This window comes from Nanorana parkeri, unplaced genomic scaffold, assembly GCF_000935625.1.
Source record: "Nanorana parkeri isolate BGI_ZX_2015 unplaced genomic scaffold, ASM93562v1 scaffold209, whole genome shotgun sequence".
Classification (NCBI taxonomy): Eukaryota; Metazoa; Chordata; class Amphibia; order Anura; family Dicroglossidae; genus Nanorana; species Nanorana parkeri.
In genome coordinates, this window is record NW_017306477.1 from 1189826 (window position 1) to 1215633 (window position 25808).

Genomic DNA, 25808 nt, shown 5'->3' on the forward strand with positions numbered 1-25808 from the left:
CCAGCTGGTTCCCTGAGCACCGATCCCGATATTGTGTTTCAGGGTGGCTCCTTTCCCTTGAATGTTCCTATGGAGCAGAACTTGTGTGTGCTACCAAGCTGTCTGTCTCCATAAGGACACAGGGAAAGCAGGGCAATCCACTCCCCCCTGCTTCAAGCTAGCAAATGGATTGTTGCTGGAGACTGCTCTGTCCCTTGTAATCTTGTACTGGACAGATAGTTCAGGGAAGCTTAACCTCCCTGGCAGTCTGATTATCTCAGAATTTTTTCTTTTTTTTTTTTTCTCTATTTTTTTTACTTTTGAATTTTCCGCCGATTCCGTCCCCCTGCGACGCGGGTGCTTGCAGGGAAGGAACTCAGAAGACGGATGCCGACATCGGCCAGAGGACACAGCAGGGCTTGTAGGGACAAGGTAAGTGACGCTACAGTGTAATCCCGAGTGTGGCAGGATTAGCGCCAAGAAGGTTAAAGTGAAATGAAAAGAAAATCCCAAATTTTGGGCCGTCACCAGAACCGGAATTGATAGGAAATCTTTCAAGGGGGACACAAGTTCTGGTGACCCTGCTGACCACCAGTAATCTTCCTCGAAGGATTTACTCACTTCCTGTTGTGGCTATTCGACAGGAAACAGGGACGTGCGGTCAGGCGAGGCAGCTGACAGCTTTTTCTCCATTCAGATTGGCATCTAACAGGTTACACAGCAGGGAAAGCCTCCCTACTATGTAACCTGTCACGGAGCCTCAGCGGTGAGGAACAAATGAGGGACAGAGAGGCTCCTCCCCGTCTCCTTTACACTAGCTTGGGAATGGGCTTCACCCGGCAGGAGGCAATGTTTCGGCCGACGTGGGCAGGGCTGGGGAATGCCTCGCCCTCAGCAAGAGGTACTGCACATCACTGACAGGAAATGAAGAGAAAACTCCAATGGGACACAGATGGCAAAAAGGCTGATGGGGTAAAAACCCTCCCTTACGATATCCAAAACTTTAAAAAAAAAAAAAGTTTGGGCTTCAGTACTTTAAAGAGGAACTTTACCCATATCTTTAAAATGGCAACAAAACACATATTTAGAAATGTTTAGTAATGACAATCTACAGACAGTTGCAGCTTTTTTGCATGCAGAGCCGCATGCTGTGATTTTAATAAAAGGGGGTAAAGGTCCACTTTAAATGAGAACTATGGGGTTAGGGCTTTTCCCCATAGTTCTCCTTAGGGTAACGGGAGGACACAAACTAGCGTCCTCCCGTCACCCTAAGCTCAGTATACCGCGAGCTACAGCATTACCTAGCATTAGAATTCAGCAAATGTGTGCAGTTTTTAGCCTGAAAGCAGGAAGTCACCAACAATTAAAAATCAAATCTACTTAGCGATATAGATCTAAAAAGGCACCGAGATGACGACGAAAGGATTCACACACAAAAGGCAGCCACCTGCTAGTACCAATATTGACAATTACTGTAAATTGAGTTCTTTGTTTTTAGCTTGCTAGTTTTGAATGCCTGTAACAGTACATTCATTTGTGGAAACTATGTAATTAATTATAATTGAACATACTAGCATGTACATTGATCAGTCATAACTTTAAGACCACATACCCAATATTGGGTCGTTCCCCGTTTTCCTGCTAAAACAGCCCTGACTAGTGTGAGGCATGAACGCCACTAGACCTCTGAAGGTATGCCATGGTGTCCGACACCAAGCTGTCAGTAGCGGTTCCCTTATGTCCTGTCAGTTGTGAAGAGGGGACTCCATGGATAGGACTTATTTTTCCAGCACATCCCACAGATGCTTGGTTGGATTGCGGTAAAGAGAATTTGGAGGCCAAGTCAACACCTCAAACTCGTTGTGTTTCTCAAACCAATTTTGCAGTGTGGCAGGGCTCATTAACCTGCTAAAAGTGCCCATTGCCATCAGGGAATACCTGAGGCACGGTGTGTTCAGACAGCTCTCTATCGGAACAAGTATTAACTTTTTCAGCAATTTGAGCTACAGTATTTCTATTAGATCGGACTACACGGGCCAGCATTTGCTCCTCATTGCATCAATTAGTCTTGGTCGCCCATGACCCTTTCACCGGTTTTCCTTCCTTGGAAGACTTTCGGTAGGTCCTGATCCCTGCAGACTGGGAACAACCCACAAGAGTTGCTCTGACCATCACAGTCGTCTAGCCATCACAATTTGGCCCTTATCAAAGTAATTCAAATCCTTATGCTTGTCCATTTGTTTTGCTTCTAACACATCAACTTCAGGGACAAAATGTTCACTTGATGCCTAATATATCCCACCCACTTCCAGGTGTCATTGTAATGATATAATCAATGTTATTCACTTCACCTCTCGGTGGTCATAATGTTATGGCTGATCAGTGTAAATTCTGACCAAAATAACATACAAGTAATGAGATGTATGAACGCAGGTTATTCAATATCTTAGGTTTTCGAAAAAATTGTAAGTATTTGTGGAAGCAAATACAGCTAATGTAAGAAATGAAAACATTTTTATTGCAGTACAGAAACAAAAAAACAGAAACAGCCTTACCTGGACCAAGTAGTGGGGATCGATTCTGCTGGGCACTTGACTGATGAGGTGGCTGAGGTTCAACCAAACTGGTATTTGAGGGAGTGATTGGGGTGGCGTTGCTGTTAGCTGAGGGAATAGTCTGAACTATAGTGCTGTTCCTATCCCACATGTTTACAGTTTTGCTCTGGTGTATGTTCGGGTCTCCCCAAGCTGAGGTACCATCATCGATTTCCATTTTTCGGCGAACGGACGGTGGTGAAGGTTCTTCCCAACCACTGGGCTCAGAGTTTATGTCCTTCTGTTTAGCTGGCGGAGGCGATGGCATTGGTGCTCCACTCCACCCCGATCCAGTCTGCTTTACAGATGTGGCTCCTCCCCAACCACTCACATCTTGGGGTTTGTTGGCCCAGTTTTGCTGAGGAGATTTCAAAGGTTCCCCCCAACCTGTACCCGAATTAGCCTTGGTGCTTGTGCCATTGCCCCACCCACTGGTCCCAGGCCGTGAATTATCATTCCACCCTGTTGCAGACTTTCCATCAGTGTCCCACCCTGCTCCATTTTTCTTTCCATCAGTAATATGTGCTGGAACAGGTGGCATATCAGTCCAGTCTCCACCACCCGATGTCCAGCTTGTATTCGATTTCTGACCATCTACCCAGCCTTGGGGTTTGGGTTTATGAGACTCGCTCCATGTAGGAGATTTCTCCTCCTGATTAGCAGACCCGCTCCAAGCGTGACCACTTTTGGCAGCAGCATTGACAACAGTAGAGCTTGCAGGATCTCCCCATCCTCCTGGACCATTTGGCGCTTTATTTTCCACCCAGCCTGCATTAACAGAAGCAGATATAGGTTGGGAGTTGGCCCATCCCGATACTGAAGAGGTATTTGTACTGTTCATGATGGACCCTTCACTCTTCCCCCCTGAGTTTGAAGGCTGAGAGTTTGTACCTCCCCAAGCTTCTGTCCCAATATTTTTTTTTTCAGGCCTCTTAAATTCATCAAATTCCCATGCTATGTTTTGTTTAACTGGAACCTGTCCCCAACCTGTGTTGGAGATGACCCTTGGATCAAGGTCTTGTCTTGGCAATTGCATCTGCCCCTGATCTGCCATTCCCTTCTCCCCATGCTGATTTTCACTCCCTCGTCCTTCATTTGGATTTCCAGCATTGTCATTACTTCTGTCAATAGATGATGCAGATTTGGCCCTAGAATTAATTTGATCACTTCCCTGCTGTGGAGAATTCTGAATGGTAATACTAGAACTGTCCCACCCTGTTGACCCTTTTCCACTGATGTCATTACTGGAATGCTGGTTTTGAGACTTTCCCCATTCACCATTCATGCCGTTGCTTGTGCCACGACTTGGCTGACCCCAAGGTCCAGAATGCATATTTCCACCATTGCTTCTACCCCTACCCCAAGCTAAGACTCCTGGACTGGTAGGTGGTCCTGATTCCCATGCATTCATCACAGTTCCATCTTTTTGCCCTCCATTTTGTTTAGCACTTACAGCTGTACTACAAGTATCTCCAGTTTCCTGGCTGAACCCAGAACTGCTGTTTCCAGGAGCAGGACCACCAGGCGATAAACCCCACAATGAACTGCCCGTGCTGTCACCAACCCCACTGACTTGAGAAACTGAACCATTAGCACCAGGAAGGCTTTGCAGGTGGGGTGGGATGATGCTCCCCATTCCAACAGCCATTCCCCAGTTGGGCAGTCCATTTGTCTGCATTGCATTAATGGGGTTTGGTGAAGAATTCATGGGGTTAGTGTTATTTGGTCCATCAGTGTTAAGGTTCTGAGGTTGTATGCTGAAAGACACATTCTGAGAAGTGGACGTTTGTGGTTCTGTGCTCTCTTGTGACTGCAAATTTCTCCAAGCACCTAAGGTACCTGCAGCATTTCCATTCTGGTTGCCTATATTCTGGCCTATGGCACTGACTGGACCACAGATGTTGGAAGGATTACCTCCATTCAAAGTTCCTTCATGTCCAAGGACAGGCCAGGCAGCTGGGTTGGCATTAGGGTTAAGATTAATGCCAGCATTTGAGTTGGAAGCACCCCAGCAGTTCTGACTCCTACTCTCTCCAATCATACTGTCCACCTTTCCATCACCACTACTGGAGGAGCAGTGAGCAGTGCCAGAGCTGGAGCCTGAAGGTGCACCCCAAACTCTGGATAAGTTTCCATTTCCATTTGCTCCACCAGCTCCAAGGACACTCTGGTTAGAAGTGCTTTGGACGAGTGCTCCATTGGTGCCATTATTGCCATTCAATTTCTTTGTATGTCCAGTGAAGGTGCCTTGGGCACTCGTTGTAGCCATGCTACTTTTCTCTGAGCCACAGTTGGAGGCGGAATCAGTGTCTGTAGTACATTCTGAGGCAGATTCAGTCTCAGTTCCTGTAATGGAAGGCCACGCTTCCTTGTCAGTCCTGTTTATTATCACTTTATCCCAGCTATAACTGGTTTCACCTCGGATAGTAGGCTGCGGTCCCCAATAGGAATTTTCATAATGGTCTCCGAGACCACTAAAACCGAGATCTAAAAGGGAGAAAAAAATAAAATTAAAATAAATCATGTTAACATGTCTGCATATAAGAAGAGAAACACGTGTACGGGAAAAAGGGAAAAACAGAACCGCACTAAACTTCCTTGGCAGATCAACATCTATCAGATACACTTCCTATATTATCTATAACAGTCTATACTTTCCTGTTCATTGTTGTCTAAATTCCTATTTCAATAGGCGATAAGCTACTCTACCTATAATTTGATGAATAGAAACTTGTGTATCGCACAATCTGCATGATAAATCAGATAAATCTGACAGTGCTAAGAATGGTCACAAATGTGGTACAGGCCCATTCAATTATTGAACATTACCATATGACCCAGTAGTTAAACAAGAGTATTTTGTTAGAATTTATCTCAGGATGCTACAAATTACAAAGAGTTCTTAATAGTAGATTCAACAGATTCCAATATTTAATGCAATAATATAGAATAAGGATTTTAATCAAGGAATTCTGCACCTGATCATCAATCCAAACTTTGGTGGGGAGGCAAATGTTATACCCCAAATATGCCCTGTTCACTAACCTCCAAATGTCAACACCAGAATATTTACAGAAACCACCATAGATATATCAAATAAAAAACTTACAGTGGAATGAACACGCATATAAACTACCTAACTCAGCTCTACAGACCTACAATCCCCCCCCCCCCCAAAAAAAATATATAATACAATGTGCAAGATCGCTGCAGCCTTGAATTTAATATACAATTCAATATTTTTTTTATGTAACGCATGTTGTGTGTCTGCAGCACCTTTCTTATTATTATATAGTTGAATGAAGTTACATTTTTAGGAAGCTTATAATTAGGGATGCACCGATACTTTGAGTACCAGTGCAGATACTTGGCATTTTCATGAGAAATAGCAGGGTTGCAGCTGGGACCTGGCTCTGGTGCTCCACCACTGTCCTGAAATCATTAGTCGATATTATTTTAGAAAAACTGTCACATGACAATAAACAAAAACAGAACTCGTACTTGTAAGTACTTGGGTAAGTACCAGTACTCGCAAAACTGGTATCGGTGCATCCCTTATATATATTTATAAAAAACAAAAATCATACATTAAAACAGAGATGTACAAATCCCAGGAGCTCCGTGTGCTCCTTACAAATGACAGCTGCCTCCTAACTTGTGAATTTTTCTCTAGTCTAGTCTTGGAGCTGGAAAAGTATCTGTACTTGTACCGAGTATGGTACTTGGTATCGGTGCATCCCTACTTATAATAGAAAGTGAGAAGTGAAGATTGAGCAAGTTAAGTAGGCCAATATACACACATGATTTACATGCAGTCTAGTCCAGGGTTCATGCATGAGAGCATTTGTTTTTTTTCTTCTATTTTCCAGCACTTATATACAAATTCAATCGCAAACTCCAAAGTTAAATCAAGGATACCAGCATGCCCACATTTTCTTGTTGATCCCCTCTCCCTGTGATGCTTTTAGCTGTACTATATAACGAAATCAGCAAACAAACATGCGGCTTGGAACAGTGTTATTTCCTTCAACATATGTTAACAGATTAGGTGAATTAACATGCGTTAAGCGCACATACACAAAAGTGAAGAAACAGTATGCATTGCTTACACTGCGAATAGTGTTTATTGACACAAAAAATGGATGTTACAGCAGATCTTTCTCTACATTATTATTGTAATACAGGATTTATATAGCACCAACAGTTTGCACAGTGCTTTACAATATAAGGAAGACATTACGGTTACAAGACAAGATGGTAAGGAGGGCCCTGACTGTGAGGGATTATTAGATGTGAATGAGCTCTAGAACTTTGAAAATGTGTTTGTTTTATCAGTGTTCACACCCACCATCGGATTACACTGCACGTAGCAGTAAAAGGTTTTATATGCGGACACATAAAAAATGGTGAAGACATCTCTTTAAACTTTACATCCTAAAATGCATCTGTTTAAATACTTGCAAACGTGTCACTGAATGTTAACAGTTGTTGGATTTTGTTTCACGAGAAGGGGGGAAAAAAAAACCTGCTAGAAGTTACACATGAATGCCGTGGACAAAAGTCTTTAAATGTATTTCTTTTCATAAAATCAGTGTATCTTATAAAGTCATAAATGAGGTAAGCGACAACATTTGGCTCTCGGAACCGTCATGTAAACACTTCACGAAGGATACTTCATAAGTGACATTTGAAAGAACTCCGAAGGCCGCTATAAAGGATCAAGGTAATTACTAAGCAAAAAATAAAAATCAAATGCGAGGTTTTCGTTCTTCACACTCTCCCATGACTTGGAATAAAAATAGAAGTTGACAGACTCGCAAAGTATGGGAAGTTTTCAGCGGCGAGTTCCTAGCTAAATTAAAAACAAAGCCGCAGACTGCAGCCCATGTGATTTGCATGGGAAACATCACAACAAGCTTGCGAAGTCCTACTTCATGCAGTGAACAATCTCTTGGGTTTATTTCTGGTTTTTCCCTGTGCCTGAGAGGAAAGGAGCTCAGGCTGTGACGACGCCATTTTCTAAAGCCTGAACTGAAGCCAAAAAAAGCTCTGAACGCGCTGCCTCGGAGAGACATTATGTAATATGAAGATTTAAAGCAAAGCTAAAGCGATTTGCTAACGATATTTTTTAGGCCTCGGGAAAAAGGACTGGAGGAGTGTCGGGGAGGGCTGACGGGGAGTGAAATACCTGAGAAAAGGTGACGCCCAACCATCCTAGGAAACGCTACATTGTGTGCAGAGCTGCCTCTCTCTGCATCTAGGCTTTCAGCTTCAGAATGTTGTTTGTGCAAAGCGTACGTCTCATCTTGCAGCTCTGCCAAGAAAACCTCTATGCAAGACGGTGACCGGACAACCTGCAAGCTCATTTGGGCCTTTTGCTGCACTGGATTTGGAAATGCCCTTACAGCACAGGGAGGATCCCCCTTCTCTCCCCCCTTGCTCTCTCTTCCACAGTCCCTCCTCCCACCCCCCCAGATCGGGTGAAGGTATCAACAGCCTCAGACTCTTTAGGCTTTGGTTATGTAATTGCATCTGACACTAAACCGATCTTCCTTCCTTTTAAATTCTTTCAACTGTCACAAAACATTCTCACTTGAAGACCCTGTTACAATTAACTCCAGAGCTGCTTTTCTTCCCCGCTTTGAAAGTCAGCCAAAACAACAGGGGCAGGCTGACGATCAGCTACATGCTAACGTGTTTCTGGCTTGGCTTCATCCCCCCCCCCAGTACGGTCCCCAATCCCCCCTTCTTCATATGCTTCCCTTCGAAAACAGCCCCAGAGTCAGACATACCAACCGTAGCTTTAAATTCAGAACAAGGCCCACATGCATACGCACACTGGCTGGTCGCCAACCACTTGCTTCCCATCCTCCATCTCAGACCCATACACAAGAACATTCATCAAAGCAACGGTTGTTTATACATGTGCAGAAGAGAATACAAAAACACAACACAACACAGATGAGGGAGTTTCAACAACCGAGCCGGAAGTGCAACTGCCTATGACTGCAATGTGGTACAGCCATCGTACAAAACGCAACTTTAATATAAAAAATAAATGTATATGTTATTATTTACTATGTTAATATAATATACTATAAATAATAATAATAATATATATGCACTATAATATAAAACTATATTATTTATACATATTTGCAGAGGCAGCGGGGACAAAGACCACTTCCGCCAGCACCAGCAGGGAGGAGAGAGTGCTGTGACTGCTTCCCCCTGCTGCCCCCCCCATACTTCCGCTGCTGCCCCATTACTCCTATCCCCCCTTGCCTCCACGGCTGCCCGATTCCCTCTCTGCCCCCTGTGCCTCAGCTGCCCACCCCCATGCCTCCACTCCATCTAGCTGCTGGAAGCAATAGCCAGCCTACTATTGGATATTTTAAAATGTAATAGCCAATAGCAGGCTGGTTATTGCACCCGCCCACTGTCTGCTGTCAATCAGCAGAAGAGGACCTCATAGAGAACTTTCTCCTTCAGGTCCCTCCTCTGTTGATTGACAGCAGGCAGTGGGCGGGTGCAATAGCCAGCCTGTTTTTGGCTATTGCAATTTGAAATATCCAATAGCAGGCTGGCTTTATGTATTGCATTTTAAATTAAGGCATTAATTTTTTTTTTAAATGTATCCGAATAATTGAAAAAAAAAAAAAAAAGACAAAAAAGCCTCAGTCATGAAGAGGTAAATGTAGGCTACTCATTAGGAAAGCTCCACTAGGGAAATCGGGGCCGGAAAAAAAATTGGGAGTCCTAGCAGATCACAGACTTGGCAATAGCATGCAACTCCAAGCTACAGCTAACAAAGCTAGAAGACTGCGATCACGCATAAAAAAAATGGTTTTTAATCTAGAGACGAATCTAGAATTCTACCACTTTACAAAACAATGGTTCAGCCTCATCTTGAGTATGTGGTTCAATTTTGGGCACCAACAGACAGGACGGTTGTCCCTGAACATAACAGAGTCCAGAGAAGGGCAACAAAATGAATAAGGGGGCTGGAGGACCTAGGCTATGAGGAAAGATTGCAATTTGCACTTATTCACGCTGGGGAAGAGGCGCTTAAGAGGGGATAGGATCGCAATGTACAAATTGTTGAACTGTGGCAGTAGAATCGGTAACAAACTGTTTACTTTACGGTCCTAAAGAAGACAAGAGACCACCACCTTAGATTGGAGGAAAAGAAGTTTAATCTCACCCTGCTTAAGGGATTCTTTACTATTAGAGCAGTAGAAAATTATGGAACTCTCTTCCCCAGGTGGTGGTGTCAGCTGAGAGTTGACTCATTCAAAAAACATCTAGATGTCTTCCTCAGGGAATAAAAAAAAGGGGGTATTGGAATTCTAAGAGACTCCTACACATGCACACAGCTATAGGTTGAACTGGATGGGCCCGAGTCTTTATTTAACCTAAAAACTAGAGGTGCACCAAAATAAAAAAAATTGTCAGGCCGAAATCGAAAATGTTTTTATTTTAATTTTTTCAAATATTTAATTTTTATTTATTAATTCATTTTTTTCTTAAATATTTTTATTTTTGACTTTACTTTTAGGGGCTTTGAGGAAATATCGGGAGTCCTCAGTCTCTTTTTCTGTATCCCCCATTATCAATGAACAGGAATCCTCTATACTGAGTGTTCCTGTTCATTGATAACATGAGGACATAGTGTGTTTACTATAACCACAATCATGAATGAGCAGGAGGGGATGCAGATCACTTCCCATTCATTCTTAATTCAGGATATAGTACACATGCCATGTCCTCAATTATCTACAAACACTCAGTGATCACCGATCACTGAGTGTTTGCTCTCGCTCTCGTCTCTGACACGCTGTCACAGGAGGCTGAGGGAGCAGAGCAGGGAAAGCTCAGCCTTCTGTGACATCGCGGGCTGTCTCCGCCCCCCACACCACTCTTGGGACTGTGATAGGCGGCTGAGTGGTGTGGGAGGAGAGACACCGGCCGCTCACAGAGCTCTCCTCCTACAATCGCTCGGCCGGCTGTCACTTTCTCTCCTCCCCGCTGGGACACAGAGCAGCGCCCAGCGGGGAGGAAAGAAATCACGGATGTGCCGATGTATCGGCAGGAAAATGGCACTTTCGGCATTTAGCCAAAAGTGCAATTTTCAGCCGATAAGTTTTGGTGGCCGATATATCGGTGCATCCCTACTAAAAAAACTGTAACTATGTGTGACAAGATCCACTGGTAATACTGGAAAACCTGGTGCAAGCCAAGCTCTGTCTTCCTTTCTGTTCCGCTCCTGGAGTGAATCATCCTAATAAAACCCACTGCTGTAGCCTATATTGTCTGCCTTGGCCTTTCTATTTGCAGTCCTGTCAAAATTTCCATCTTTTTTCTGCCTCTTCAGAAGAAGTGGGAAAGTCAACTATTTCCTTCAATAATAAAAGCCTTGTGACTAGGATAAAACGTAGCAAGTTTGGTGCCAAATACAATCCAGGAAATCACAAACGCTTTCTTTTTTCCCCCAAAGTCTTACGAGAAGGAAGAAAAAAAGAAAAAGATCTACGCTGTGCAGAGCTTGTATCTTAAATACTTTCTTTAGAATCTTAGAATGATTCCAATCTTTTCAGTAAAGGAAATTACTTTTCGAGGTGTCTCAATGTCAGTCAGGAAATTTGTGATGTTTAAATATTTTTTTGGGTGTGTGTGTGGCGGCTCCGCTCAAGATGCATTTCAAAATGTCACTGCTTTTAGCTTTATAAAGTGTGCCGTCAATGAACATTAGGAGTTGTGTGGATGGCCTAAAGTAGCGTGTTTCCAGGTGTATTCTGCTTACATTTGACACCAATTGGAGTCACTTGAGATCATTTTGGAGTTCACTGACAGGTGAATTTGACCTACATTTGAACTCCTTCTGACTGCCACTTGTCCTCTTAGCCCTCGTTCACACCTGAACGTTTTGTAGCGCGTTCTACGCTCGACGAACGCTCTACAAAACGCTCAAAAATATAAATCCCATTGTATTCAATGGTCTCGTTCCCACAATGGCGTATTTCCGCCCGTCCCTAACGCGCTACAAAACGGCCCACGCCTGAAAAGGTACAGGTACTACTTTGGGCCGTTTTGTTGTGCGTTTCCATTGGGATACAGCCAAGTAGCCTTCGGAAATGCGCGCCGGTCGCGCAACTTTTTTACCGCGAATCGCGGTAAAACAATGCGCGACAGACGCGCATATGCAATACGCCTAGGTGTGAACGAGACCTTAAGCTGCATCAACCTGCTTTCGCATTTCTATTGATTTGTATGAGGTGTGAAGCCGTTCTCATGCGTACAAAAGCCCATCCACACAGGCCTTTCCTTATGAAAAGCATGGTTAGACAATTTTGAGGGATGCCAGGTAGTGTAAATTAGCTTCTCTTTCATGTAAGAAAACTAGGTACAAGTGGTAACTGGCTGTAACTCGTGTAGGGCTCTTACAGTACCCTCCGGTCTACCAGTAATGATAATGGTGTTCGCAGATTCCCTGCCAAGATTTCCACATTCCCTGACAGAACCTCTAATGGCACTTGCAGGATTTATGCCAGTACCTCTAATGGTGCTCGCAGATTCCCAGCCAGGATTTCAAGGTCTCCCTGAAATGACGGTAGGTGTGTCCCCTGATCCAAAGTGTATTTTAAGTAACACTAAATTCAGGAGTTAAATCTTAAAAATGCTTTGAAGTACCTTCACTATTAACCAAAATGTATTTTATTTGTTAATAGTTCACTCGGCTGTAGATCCTCAAATCATCTCTGAATTGGTGCTGACACTGTCCTTCCTTCTGGAGGTGGGCTGCAGTTGTTCCTCATGGTCCCTGTGTGTGTTATAAAGTAAACACCGCTCCAAGCTCACTCCTGTGATGGACTACAATTTCAAGTTTAGTTTACTAATACAGGTGAAACTCGAATAATTAGAATATCGTGCAAAGTTCATTTATTTCACTAATGCAACTTAAAAGGTGAAACTAATATATGAGATAGACTCATTACATGCAAAGCAAGATAATTCAAGCCGTGATTTGTCATAATTGTGATGATTATGGCTTACAGCTCATGAAAACCCCAAGAACCCCAAATCCACAATCTCAAAAAAGTAGATTACATGCAATCAATAAAACAAGGATTGTACATAGAACAATATCGGACCTCTGAAAAGTACAAGCATGCATATGTACTCAGTACTTGGTTTGGGCCCCTTTTGCAGCACTTACTGCAATTACTTTTGCACGATATTCTAATTATTCGAGTTTCACCTGTATGTATTGAGATTATAGTCCATTACGGAAGCGAGCTTGGAGAGGGACCATAGGGAACAAAAAGTAGCCCCCCTCCAGTAGAAGGACAGGGTCAGCACCAATTCAGAGATGACTTGAGAAACTACAGCCAAGTGATACACAAATAAGATACATTTGTGTTAATAGTTAAGGTATTTGAATTCATTTTTAAGATTAATTCCTGCATTTAGTGTCACTTTAAAAGAGAACTTTGATGTAAGTGTTTTCCCCCATAGTTCTCTTAACGGTCACCGGAGGTCATATACTAGCATCCTCCCGTGACCCAAAGCTCAGTATATCTGGGAGACCGCTGCAGCCGGGACGGATCCTGACAATGCTGTCGAGATCCACCCAGCTGCGTGAGTGACAGCTGGCTCTGCCTATCTAGAGGCAGAGCCAGCTGTACCTTCCCTCCTGCCCGTATCTCCAGTCAGTGCTGAAGGATCAGGGAGGGGAGGGGGGAATCCCTGCGGGGAGCCGTGACTGACAGTCACTTCTCTCTGCAGGGAGATGATCGAGAAGTGAGCGAGCGACGGTATGTGTTCGCTCACGTCCCGATCAATTGAGCCGACGTGTGACAGTTTTACTGTCACGCATCGGCTCGAACTATGAGGATGAGTGATTTTCACTCACCTCATTGTTCTCCTTTAACCAGTTGACATCCGCGGTGTTAAACCCCCTTCCCATCCAGGCCATTTTTCAGTATTCAGCGCTGCGGTACTTTGACTGACATTTATTCCGTCCTGCAGCGCTGTACTGAAATGAATTTTATACCCTTTTTTGGGGACAGATAGAGCTTTCTTTTGGTGGTATTTATTCACCACTGGGGGTTTTATTTTTTTACTATATTAAAGGAAAAATTACCGAAATTTAAAAAAAAAAAAAAAACAAAAAACGGCGGCCGTGAACGAGCACATATAGACGATCGGCGGGCTATGGAGCCGCTAATCGCCTATATGTGAAACACCCGGTAACGGGTGTGTGCAATGCTCGGGTCTTTTCTGCCCGTGCGTGCCCGCTAGGGGGCGCGCGCGAGCAGAAAAAAAATGCCGTCTGGAGACGACAACCCGCCAATGCTGCAGTGCCGTCCGTCCGTGTTTTTACTATGGGCGGACGGCAAGTGGTTGAGTAAAGCTTTAAAGTCGAGCTGCCCGTCATCAGTGCCTTATTTCTACTCAAAATATTTTATACCGCTAACCAGTTAACTTCACCTGGTGGAGTACTGGCATGTCATTAAACATATTCCCTGGGCAAATCAGATTATAATCCTTTACAAATCCCTGTTAATACATAAACTTTTACAGCTTTAACTAGGGAACCAGTCTTGAGTTATATGTTATTGGTACCAGACTGGCAAGAATTAAAGTACCAGTTACAAACTTCTCTTCCATGCTTGCCTTCTACCGAACAAAAGGTTTCAAACAGGACGTTGCAGCTTTCTGACGAACGATCACACTGCTTTCTGGCAAAGTCTGCACAACCGTCCCTAGTTACAGATTTCAATTTCACCAACATCAGCAGTTAGTAAGACTATACAAGCTGCGCAGTCCTCCCCCTCATCTTCCTACCAGATTAACCACCATGCATTAAGTCATGACCATGTCAGCAGATGAAATTAAATAAGTTTTCCCATTTTATTTCCCCCACTAGGTTGCGCAGCTTATCAAAGTTGGCCCTTCTGAAGTTTAGGGTTCTAGTCCTTCCAGTACACTTCCCTTTTCTGTGTTCAATATTAAAAGTAATCACATTGTGATCACTATTACCCAATGACTCCCCAATTACAATATCCTCGATTAACTCTGCATTATTAGTGACAATTAGATCTAAGATGGCATTTTTTCTGGTAGGAGTCTCCACCATCTGGTCCATGAAATTGTCGCGCAACATGTTTAGAAATCGCCCCGCCTTTGCCGAACCCGAAGTTCCATTGGCCCAATTGATGTCTGGGTAATTGAAGTCACCCATCACGACTACATTGCCCTCTCTACCCACTATATCGAATTCCTCTGTAAATGTACAAATTTTTTACCAGAGGAGCTGGGCCAGCACAGTGTTATTAGACACTCCCAGAAGAGAAGGCTAGGATGTGAAAAAAGGGAGGGGTTGTGCTAGAGAATGGAGTCAAATTTTAATTCAAGTTCAAAGGAAGCATTCGAAATACACAATTTTTCGGAGCTTTTACCTGAAATTTAAAAAATTAGTGACAGGGTTCCTTTAAATCCTCACTAGATCATTGCTGGTCTATTTTTACTTATGGCCTTGTTCACACCGAAAGAGTGTGCGTTCCAGAGCGGTAGCTGCTGGAAGGCATCGCGATCGCTGTAAAACTTCTCCCCGCGTTTTGGGACGGGAGGGGGCGTGGAGGTGCATTGTATTCAATGGCCCCACTTCCACGCCCCCACCCCCACCTGACAAAACTTTGCTTGCCCTAATTTTTGTGTTTGCAGTTAAATGGAACGCTGGCAGAGTTTTGCCAGGCCTTCGATCGCACTGCGGGCAGGGGGGCGTGGAAGCGTGCATTGAATACAATTTCATACAAATTGAATACAAGTTACACAGCGATCGCGGTACGTTCCAGCAGCAACCGCTCTGGAACACACACGCTTTCGGTGTGAACAAGCGCTAAGACAGACCGCCACCACAAAATCTGGGGTCTGCTTTCCTCTGACTACATGGCTAAGGCATGCCACTGCCATCTCAGTACCCAATGAGACTGCCTGAATGGCCACTATGCACGCTCACCAACAGGTGGATGGCAGTCTATGGGGGTTGGCCATCATGTCTAAGTGAAAATAAATCAGAAAGGGCTTTTTTGACTAATAAAAGGCACAATCAAATGAACTCTAACCCACAATTTAAAACATCAGACACTGCGAAGACACAGACAAGTAGAACCAAGGAGGAAAACAGTACTTAAAATATTTGCATTCCTACATAAGCCCAATCATACTACTTAGTTACACATTCTAACAAAATAGGTTTCTTACCAGAGTGTGTCTTTGTTGGGTGGTGAGCTCCACCAGCCCCTTGCTGTGGAGGTGGGCTTGCCCCAGTATCCTGTCCGGTATTAGCACTGGTCAATGTCCCAGAAGGCAGTGGCTGTCCTCTCTTCAGAAGTTGCTTCTGTTCTTGCTGGCGGAAACGTGGAGGCACCTCACGTGGCAGATAACGGGAGGCCGCTGCTTGCTGGCCATTGGCAGATGCACGCTTTCCATTGCTATTTGGGACAGTGCTGGAAGTACTGGGTGTGGCAGTTTGGGGCTGGTTGGAACTGATCTTGACTGGATCTGGCACTAAGAAACAGAGAAAACGCTTTTTACTAAGGTGAACATCTACATTAAGCAAAAGCAGCTTTAACTACACAAAAAAACAATGTCACTATATTTTTAGTATTAAAATACATGAAAATTAACTGAATTCCAATATATCCTCTACAACATTTTAGTGTTTGGTGGATGTATCAGTGAACACAAACATAGATGTTACACCAGTCTAAAACAGTTAACAGCTGATTGGGGGGTAGTACATAAATATTTTTTTAACTGGTTTAAAATACCCCTTTTCTGCCCATGTAGTAATACACAAAAACATAACAACAAAAAAAGCACAAAAAACACCAAAAAAAAACTGGTTTACATTAGTCCTCCTGTGACCCAAAAGAGAACTAGAACCAAAAAAGGTTCTCTCTTAAATAATGAGCAAATGTTGAACAGTAACAAGATCTCGGAGCTCCTAAAAATCAGAGGGCTTTGGCCTTGTGATGATGACATCAGTTTGAGATGCTTCCAAGACCATTCTGAACTCATTGACTGTTGCATCTGACCTGCATGTGACCTACTTCAAGCAGGTTTAAGGCCCGGTTCACACCTGGGCATTTTGTAGCGCGTTCCTATGCTCTGCAAAACGCTCAAACACCGAAATCCCATTATTGCCTATGGGCATGGTTTACACCTGGGCGTATTACAGGCCGTATGAACGCGCTACAAAATGCCCTACGCCCAAAGAAGTACAGGAGCTTCTTTGGGGCGTATTTGCCACGCGTATCCATTGGGATACAGCCAGGTAGCCCTTTGGAAAAGCGCATTTGTTGCACGGTTTTTTACCGCGCGTCACAAAACGCACGACAAACGCGCATATTCGATATGCTTAGGTGTGAACCCAGCCTTAGGGCTAGTTTACTCCAAGCAGCTGCAGAGCAGAGCAGAGCAGTTACAGACCGGATCAAAACTGCGTCCAATGTATTCCAGTGGTATTTTGGGCTCTAGTTCTCACCGCAGAGTTCAGTTTCAGAGCATGTGGAAAAACTGCAGAAAGCTCTATTTTTCCTGCTCTGGAACGCATTCAAATCCCCTGGAACGCACTGAAAGCCCATTTTAGGATATACATTTTTTTTTTTAAAAAGGGGCCGGAACTTGTCAAAAAACACACTGCATGTGCAGAAACTCATGCAGATCTGGTCTGCATTTGGTGCGAACAAGCCCTTATATTCCTATAGACTTTTACATGAATGCAAAACCCCTTGAGGCAAACACATCGACACAGTACCTTAAGAATTTGCATCAGATAAAACAAACTTTGTACTAAATGAAAATCTATGTAACCCCAATCCACAAAATCACATAATACGCTAACTTTACAGTAATTTCAAATAATTTTCAACTCTGCATCTTTTATTACCATTAAGCCTGGTGATGGTGCCCTGAAGGTCTTTGCTCAGATACACACACTATAAATAGATAGCAATCGCATATGATCCACAGTGCTCTGGAAAACTATGTCATTCATTAATATTGGCCATACACTCTGCATTTTTTTTATACAGTACAGCTCAACTCATCCCTTCCACGCTATAGGAAAAGTGTGCATACCTACAGTTGTACTTCAAACCCCATTTCCACCTTTGTAAATATATTTTTTTAAACATATGCCAGAAAGCTACATGAAGCGGGCATATGCAGCTGATGTATATGAACACAGAAACTTTCATTTTGTTAGCTTTCCTCTTCATATCCTCATGAAAATTGTTGCCTCTGTGTAAGAAATCTGTGTATGCCTCCCACCCCCCCTTCCAGACAATGTATTGTGTGTAAAGGCAGAGGTGGTGTTCACTGATCATGTTACAATTGGTGACAGGGGCAGCTGATTACATTCTGACACCCCGGTGTCAGACTGAATTTCCCGTGGAGAAAAATTTGAATTTTTAGGCTTCAGGCCTAATAAAACCTTCATAAAAAATGAGGAAAGCCTAAAATGTGAGTAATAAAAATGTGCACATGTATACATCATCACTACACCTCATTACCACAATAAATGCTAATCACTTACAAAGGTGGAAATGGACTTTAAGGTGAGACTCCAGTCAGAAAAATGTTGACAAAGTGGAAGGAAATCCAAAATGTTAAAGCTGTTGCAAGCGCTGGAGTAGAGGGGTTAATCACAGATGTTTTGATTAAATCTGTCAAATTTTGAATTTCCCTCAATTTAAAAGGAGTTTCTCCTGACTTCCTGTCCTGTCTCTGGAATGTGACAGAGGTTTGATCACTTTCTCAGGTATACTGCTGTAAACCTGCTTTATTGTCCAGTGAGCAGGCTGGAGGCAGAGAGGAGACCAAGGACATTGCAGTGCATGAAGCCACCTAACTGTGGAGTGTATTGAGAGGCTTGCCTGGAGTTCCATATTAACTGCAGCATTACACTCTTCAAAATGCTGACGGGGGGGCGTGGCTTGGGCATGCAGGAGTGAGGACGTGCCTGTGAGAGCTCCCGTCCCGGCCGCTAACAAATCCACTGACATCCGAGCAGCTATGCACCGGAGAGGATCACAACATAAGCAGGGGAAGAAGCTCATGCTGGCTTTATTTTATTTTTATTTTTTTGTTTTACTCTGTTTCTGCCCGTAGCCGTAAAGTCTTGCTGGAGTGCTATTATCCCAGGATGTCTACTCTCACATAGCCTACCTCCTCAGGAGGAACAAAATGTGATTTTTTGTGAAACGAGAAAAATAATTATACAAAAAAAAATGCTGACGGGAAATCCAAAGATCTAATGCAAGATAGACTCATGCAAGCCCCAAATCCCCAATGCGTTCTCTTGATGCTGTTTGGGCCTATTTACTGGTTTCTCAAGCACTAAAAGGGGGCAGCAATTGAAAATGAAATTCATGAAGATATAAAATAGTCAACTAGGAGGCAATTAGAAGGCGGTATGGTAAACTTTAGATCTAGAAGTGTCGCTGTGCACAAAAGTGACATGTAAGCATTCCCACGAAACAAAGTTGGTGCCTTTTTGTTATAGGCGACTTAAGTTGCAATATGGGATAGGTTGTTAAAGTGCCTGCTTCCAATCCAAGGCTTTCTTTGGCATTTCAAGTTATATTTAGACCCGCTAGATGAATGGCATCAAGTGCCGAGTTATTTTCGTGCTGCTTCTCAGGACAGCAAGTGAAGGATGAAAACGTAAGCTCAAGGCTACCAATTCACGATCATCAGCTCAGGGGGTGAACGTTTCCTAAATTAAAAGTACAACTAAGGGATCCTGCTGTATGACAGTCAACCAAGCACAAAATCCAGTTGTATTGTGATGAACAAGCTTCAAAGTAGACAAAGTTCCTTTACTTTCCCTGAATGAGGTAAAACCTCCTTCTTTTGAGTCTCATATGCGCAGCAAGAGGCACTGCTGTCAATCCAGACAAGCTACATATAATGCCAATAGCCACATCCCCCTACATCAGTGGTTCTCAACTCGTGGGTCACGACCCAAAAGTGGGTCGCGACACCCTCTGCAGTGGGTCGCGGCGTCATGTCTGCATAGACCGGCCCATCTGCATTAGAGAGATGCTGAATACTGCACTAGTTGTTTTGTGTAATAAATTTAAAATGTTTCAGAAATGAAATCATTTTTGGGTCACGCCTTAATGACCAAGGAAACATTTGGGTCCCGAGGTTACACAGGTTGAGAACCACTGCCCTACATCATCATTCCATCCCACTGTAGAGCAAGCAGGCACAGTCCACATGAATGGCATCCTGGCTCTGATTTCAGGAGCAAGGCAGCATCATTGTCACGCCATCACAGGAAGCTGCATTAGTTGGGCTTTACTGCCAGGATTAACCTCTTGCCGTCCGCCCGTAGTAAAAAAACGGAATACCACCAAAAGAAAGCTCTATCTGTCCCCAAAAAAGGGTATAAAATTCATTTCAGTACAGCGCTGCATGACGGAATAAATGTCAGTTAAAGTACCGCAGCGCTGAATACTGAAAAATGGCCTGGATGGGAAGGGGGTTTAACACCGCGGATGTCAACTGGTTAACAGGCATTTATGGGAGTTTGCAGGAGAACCAAGAGGAAACTGTACAGTGACTTGCAAAAGTATTCACCCCCTTGGTGTTTCTGCATTACAACCTTGAATTAAAATGGGTTTGTTTTTACACAACATGCCTAAAACCTTGTAGGTGCAAAGTAATTGTTATTGTGACACAAACAATAATTAAGACAAAAAAAAACCAAAACTTGACGTGTGCAAAAGGTATTTACCTCCCAAAGTTTAAGAGGAACTTTACCCATAGCTTCAAAACAACAACAAAAAGGTACCTTTAGAAATGTTTTAGTAATGACAATCTACAAAGAGATACTTCTAGATCATTGCCAGCTTTTTATTCTTTGCATATCTTATTTCTCTTTTCTTCCCAGTTTCCTGACAGTCGCCATTTTAACTAAGGGCACTAAGACATGTGACCATGCACATAATCTCGGGAGGGGGGGTGCCTTTCCTTGAGATCTCATGAGATTACAGTTAAGATTTCCCAGCAATACACTGCTGATGTAACCTTTCCAGGGTGCAACACTTGGGCACATTACATGATTTGTGCCAAAGAGGACCAGGAAATGGAAAAACAATTGTAAGTAAAAGAAAAATATGTTTAGCTAATGAATGCAAAATTATTTCATATCAGAATGCAAAGCTGTATGCTGATGTGATTTTTAGTTAAAAGGGGGTAAAGGTCCACTTTAATTCTTTGTAGAGCCACCATGTTGCAGGGCCTCTCTATTAGTTTAGCACATCTAGCCACTGGGATTTTTGTCCATTCTTCAAGGCAAAACTGCCCCGGCTCCTTCAAGTTACATTAGGTTAGCATTGGTGTACAGCAATCTTCAAGTCATGCCACAGATTCTCAATTGGATTGAGGTCTGGGCTTTGACTAGGCCATTCTAAGACATTTAAATGTTTCCCTTTAAACCATTCAAGTGTAGTTTTAGCAGTATGTCTAAAGTCATTGTCCTGCTGGAAAGTGAACCTCTCCCCCAGTCTCAATTCTAATGCAGATTGAAACATGTTTTCTTCAAGAATTGTCCTGTATTTAGTGCCATGCATATTTGTCCTTCATCCCAGACCAGTTTTTGAGTCCATTACTAAGAAAAGTATCCTCACAGCATGATGCAGTCAACACCACGCTTCACCGTGGGGATGGCGTGATGGGCAGCACATAGTGTTTCCCATGATGGCCAAAAAAACTCAATTTTAATCTGACCAAAGAACTTTTTAGCAATGGCTTTTCTCTGGCAAAGGAGTGTATGGCTAAAGATGGCCCTATGAACAGATACTCCAATCTCTGCTGTGGATCTTTGCCACTTCTGAAGTGTTCTCTTTGGGGTTTTAGCGCATCTCTGATTAATGGCCTTTTTGCCTGGTCTGAGTTTTTGCAGGCGTCCTTCTCTTGGCAGGTTTGTACTGGTGCCATATTCTTTCCAATTTGTTATAATGGATTTAATGACGCTCCGTGGGATGTTCAAAGTTTGGGATTTCGGCTGGAGCAGTGAGGATCAGAGGGGACACAGACATAAACTTAGTAAAAGTATGAACCGAGGTTTAGGTGGCCGCCAGGTGAAAGCCTGATGAGGAAAAGCCCAAGATGTGCTAACTTCTCTAGCAGAATGAGCAGTGAAAGCGAAAGGTTACAAACCCCCATAGAGGGTAAGCATTAATAATAACCTGGCAAATTTACCAGGATTTAGTTGCTGGGATGGCAGCGAGACCCTTGGGAGGGCCATCACTAATTAAAAAAGGGAGTATGTTTTACAAAAAAGATGCATTAAGCTCCAGACAATGTAAGGCTCGTTTTAAACGATAAACCGGTTTAGGACAAAAAAAAAAAAAAATGGAATCCCAGAAGGCTGCCTTGTTTTTTTGCCTAGCGTCCTACTCCTGCAGGTGGCGGTACAACCCAGTAGTCAAGCACTAGCAATCGTCGCAGTGTCCTTCAATGAACGAAAGAGAAAAATTGTTTTTGGGGAGGTATGATTTTTTGATTAATAGTTATTGGGGTCAAATCAACAAACATTTTTGACCATAGTGGCGAAATAATTCGAAAAGCAGGATGAAAATTTTCTCTTGAACAATACATTTTTAATAGTCTATGTGTTTTTTCTTTTCTTCTCATTTCCAAAATCAAACAAAAATTCGAACAACATTCGTCAAGTCTCCAATGGCATTATAGGCTTTTCTGATGAGATTTTTCACATGAACAGTCGTCCAAAAATCTACCAGTGTATGGCCAGCTTTCTGTTCACAGTCACCACTTAAGCTGGCCATACACCTTATAGATTATCTGCAGATTTTCTATGGTCAGATGGAAAAAGTGCAACAGATTCCTTCATCTACGCTAAACTGTGTGAATGGAGGAATCTCCCACTGGGCCAAGCTTTAGTGTCTTGCTAGTCAGCCCCGCTGGCTCTCAAAATACCTGAACAATCTGATTGGATGCAGGCATTGTTCAGGTATTTTGACAGCCAGCGGGGCCAACTAGCAAGATACTGAAGCTTGGCCCAGCGGGAGATTCCTCCATCCACACAGTTTAGCGTAGATCAGTGGTCTCAAAGTACTGGCCCCAATTGCGGCCCGCGAGCCGGTACTATGTGGGCCGCAGCCATCTCACAAGTCAGGTACACAGTCACGGACTGTGAACCAGACTTGCGGGAGCAGCTACCACATAGCTGCTTCTGTGCCGGCACTCGGATCCCTTTGGCCAGCGCTCTGATATCTTTCAGTGAATGCTGGCCAAAAGGATTGATTAGTAAGGTATTAGGTGCAATTAGGGATTCCTGCATCAGGAACTTGCATTTTACTGCAGCAGGAATGCCCAATCAGGTGTTTACAATCAGCAGCTGTCACCCATTCAAGTTAATGATCAGGTGACAGAATTAGCATGTAAACGTCTGCACACCACATGTAATGGTATGTGATATGATTACAGTTAGCAATCAATGTTTTCTAACGGCATGTAATAATAACACATATCATTACATGCGGTGTGCAGGCGTTTACATGCAGCTGCTGCCATCTGATCATTAGCTTGAATGAATGGGTGACAGCTGCCGCTTGTAAACACCAATTACTTATTCCTGCTGCAGGAAAATGCAAGTTTCTGACACAGCAATCCCTAATCGCACCTAAACCTACAGATACAAACGGGTCCTTATTGTGTGTAAATTAGTGTCCGTAGTACCAAACTGGATATAGTTACACTTTTTTTTTTTAAAGTGTGAAATTTGGCAAGCGGCACCCATGGAAGAAAAAAATTGGTCAGGTGGCCCGCGAGTGAATTGAGTTTGAGACTCCTGGCGTTGGAGGAATCTGTTGCGGTTTTTTTTTTATCTGCCCATAGAAAATCTGCAGATAATCTATAGGTGTATGGCCAGCTTTAGTCCAGTCATAACACCAGGGCACGTAAGCCTCTTCCTGCACTGGTCAACTCTTTGTCAAAATCTTGCATGCTGCATTAACACCAGGTCTCTGGACATATGAGCACCTCTGTACTGCTCTTTAAGATTCTTTTAGAAAAACCAAAATAAATTAAAAAAAGCTCTTCCCACAAATTATTTATAGACCTAAGCAGTGTGCAGCTCAATCCTTGGAAAAAAGTCTTCGGAGAAGTAATTCTGCAATTACCTTTTACATTAGCCAAGCCAGACATGCAGACAGTCAAGGAGATCAATAATGCATGAATGATTTTCTATGACTAGGGGCAAATACATTGTTTTCCTTAGACTGTGGGACTACAAACCATTCCTTTTGTTGCTCATTTTAAGAAAAAAAAGAAAAAAGACAGAAATAGAAATCTCCTGTCCTGACAATTTATAGCCTGTGGAAAACCAAAGTCTGATCATATGTTATTACTGGAAGGCATGAATAGTGTCTCCACAAGTGAGTTCTCTCTTCTTTTTCATTTTTATTGACACCACAAATTCACCAACAAAATCAATTACAATAGCACTAGAGCTTTTACACCCCCAAAAAAGAAGCACAATACTGCTAATGTACTCTATAGATCTATAGGTTGTGGTTAGCATGACAACTATCCTATTGCCTTTCCAAGTCAGTGTTCTACTACATTATATTAACTTGAGGGATTTGAGTGGCAAATTGTTTCTTTTGTCCTTGGAAGAGGCTCATGCATTTTGATGCAAACAATGGCATCTACTGCCAAGTGGAGGGATATTGCACAACTATATTCTACAGAAATCTATAAATATCTTGTTATACACTGGCTCTCTATACAATGAATAAGCAAACATTTATAAATGCTTATTAATAGTTTACAGAAAGTTTACAGAATAGGGTTTCCAGGGGCTAAACAAATGTTATCGGACAAGGTTTATGTCCTTCTACCTACTCGCCTGCTGTGCAGACCTTCTTTTAGTGAACATGCTCAGATGCTCCATTCATTTCTATAGGCAATCCATACTTATGGTGCCTGCAGCAGTCCAGCAGACTCTGGACTACCCATAGAAATGAATGAAACCGCTGCACCTGCGCACAATAAGAAAAGCAGGTTTTCACCAAAGGGGCTGTGCGCTCTGGCCAGGGCCACACAGTGAAGATCACTGAATTGAGGGAGGAGGTTAGTTATTGTCTAGGTGGGCAGATGCCCTAGCAATCTGACAGACCTGGAGCACTTTTGCAAGGAAGAGTCGGCAAATATTCCCAGGGCAAGATGTGCCATGCTTATAGACTCCTACCCCCAAAAGACTGAATGCGGTCATAGGATCAAAAGGTGCTTCAACAAGTTTTAGGGCTAATTCACACCATCTTCAGTGCGTTCCGGACTGATTCTGGCCGGAACGCACTGGATCGCTCACTTTGTGGTGGGGCATGGCAGTTCATTGAACTAAATGGCACCGTAGCCACACCCTCCGGTCACAATGCAATCAGCTGCGCGGGAATGCAAGGCATATCAATGCCTTCCCTTTTTTTGATTAGTGATGGCCCTCCCAAGGGTTTCGCTGTCGCCCCAGCAACTAAATCCTGGTGAATTTGCCAGGTTATTATTAATACTCACCCTCTGTGGGATTTGTAACCACCTTCTTTTACTGCTCACTCTGCTAGAGCATCAATTTTTTTTCTGACCGGACCGCAGGCATTGATGTGCCACGCGTTCCCGTGCGGCCAACCGCATTGCGGCTAGAGGACGTGGCTGTGGTGCCATTCACTTCAATGCACCGCCACGCTCCCTCTCGACCTACAACAAAGTGAGCCGGCCGCAATGAGATCCAGTGCGTTCCGGCAAGAATCAGGGCGGAACGCACTGTGTTTGATGTGAACAAGTCCTAAGGGTGTGCATATTTATTCAACCACTTTATTGTGAGTGCTTTCGTTTTTTTCCTGTTAAAAAGATTCTCTTTAATTTAATTTCAGATTATAATTGAAGTTTACAAAGCTAAACACATACCGTATTTTTCGCTCCACAAGACGCACTTTCTTTTCCCCAAAAGGAGGGGGAAAATGTGCCTGGGTCTTATGGAGCGAATACCTATCGCCCGACGCCCGGGACATGCAGTTTCGGGCGCAGGGCGAGTAGTTTCTTTTTGTACATTCAGCCCTTCTCCTGACTAGCAGAGCTGAATGTACAGTGGGAGCCGCTGTTCGTTTAATACAAGGGATCTAATTAGATCCCTTGTAT

At 43.3% G+C, this 25808-nt stretch overlaps 1 protein-coding gene across 1 annotated transcript in view; it reads right to left on the reverse strand.

The window, feature by feature from the left end:
* The window catches only part of TNRC6C (trinucleotide repeat containing 6C), a 107371-nt gene that overhangs the window by 44828 nt on the left and 36735 nt on the right, over positions 1 to 25808 (reverse strand). Inside the window, exons 4-5 of the mRNA XM_018555694.1 lie at positions 15840 to 16145; positions 2535 to 5060 (exon numbers count right to left, since the gene is read on the reverse strand). Of these exons, the coding sequence (XP_018411196.1) occupies positions 2535 to 5060; positions 15840 to 16145 (2832 nt within the window). The remainder of the gene's footprint in view (positions 1 to 2534; positions 5061 to 15839; positions 16146 to 25808) is intronic.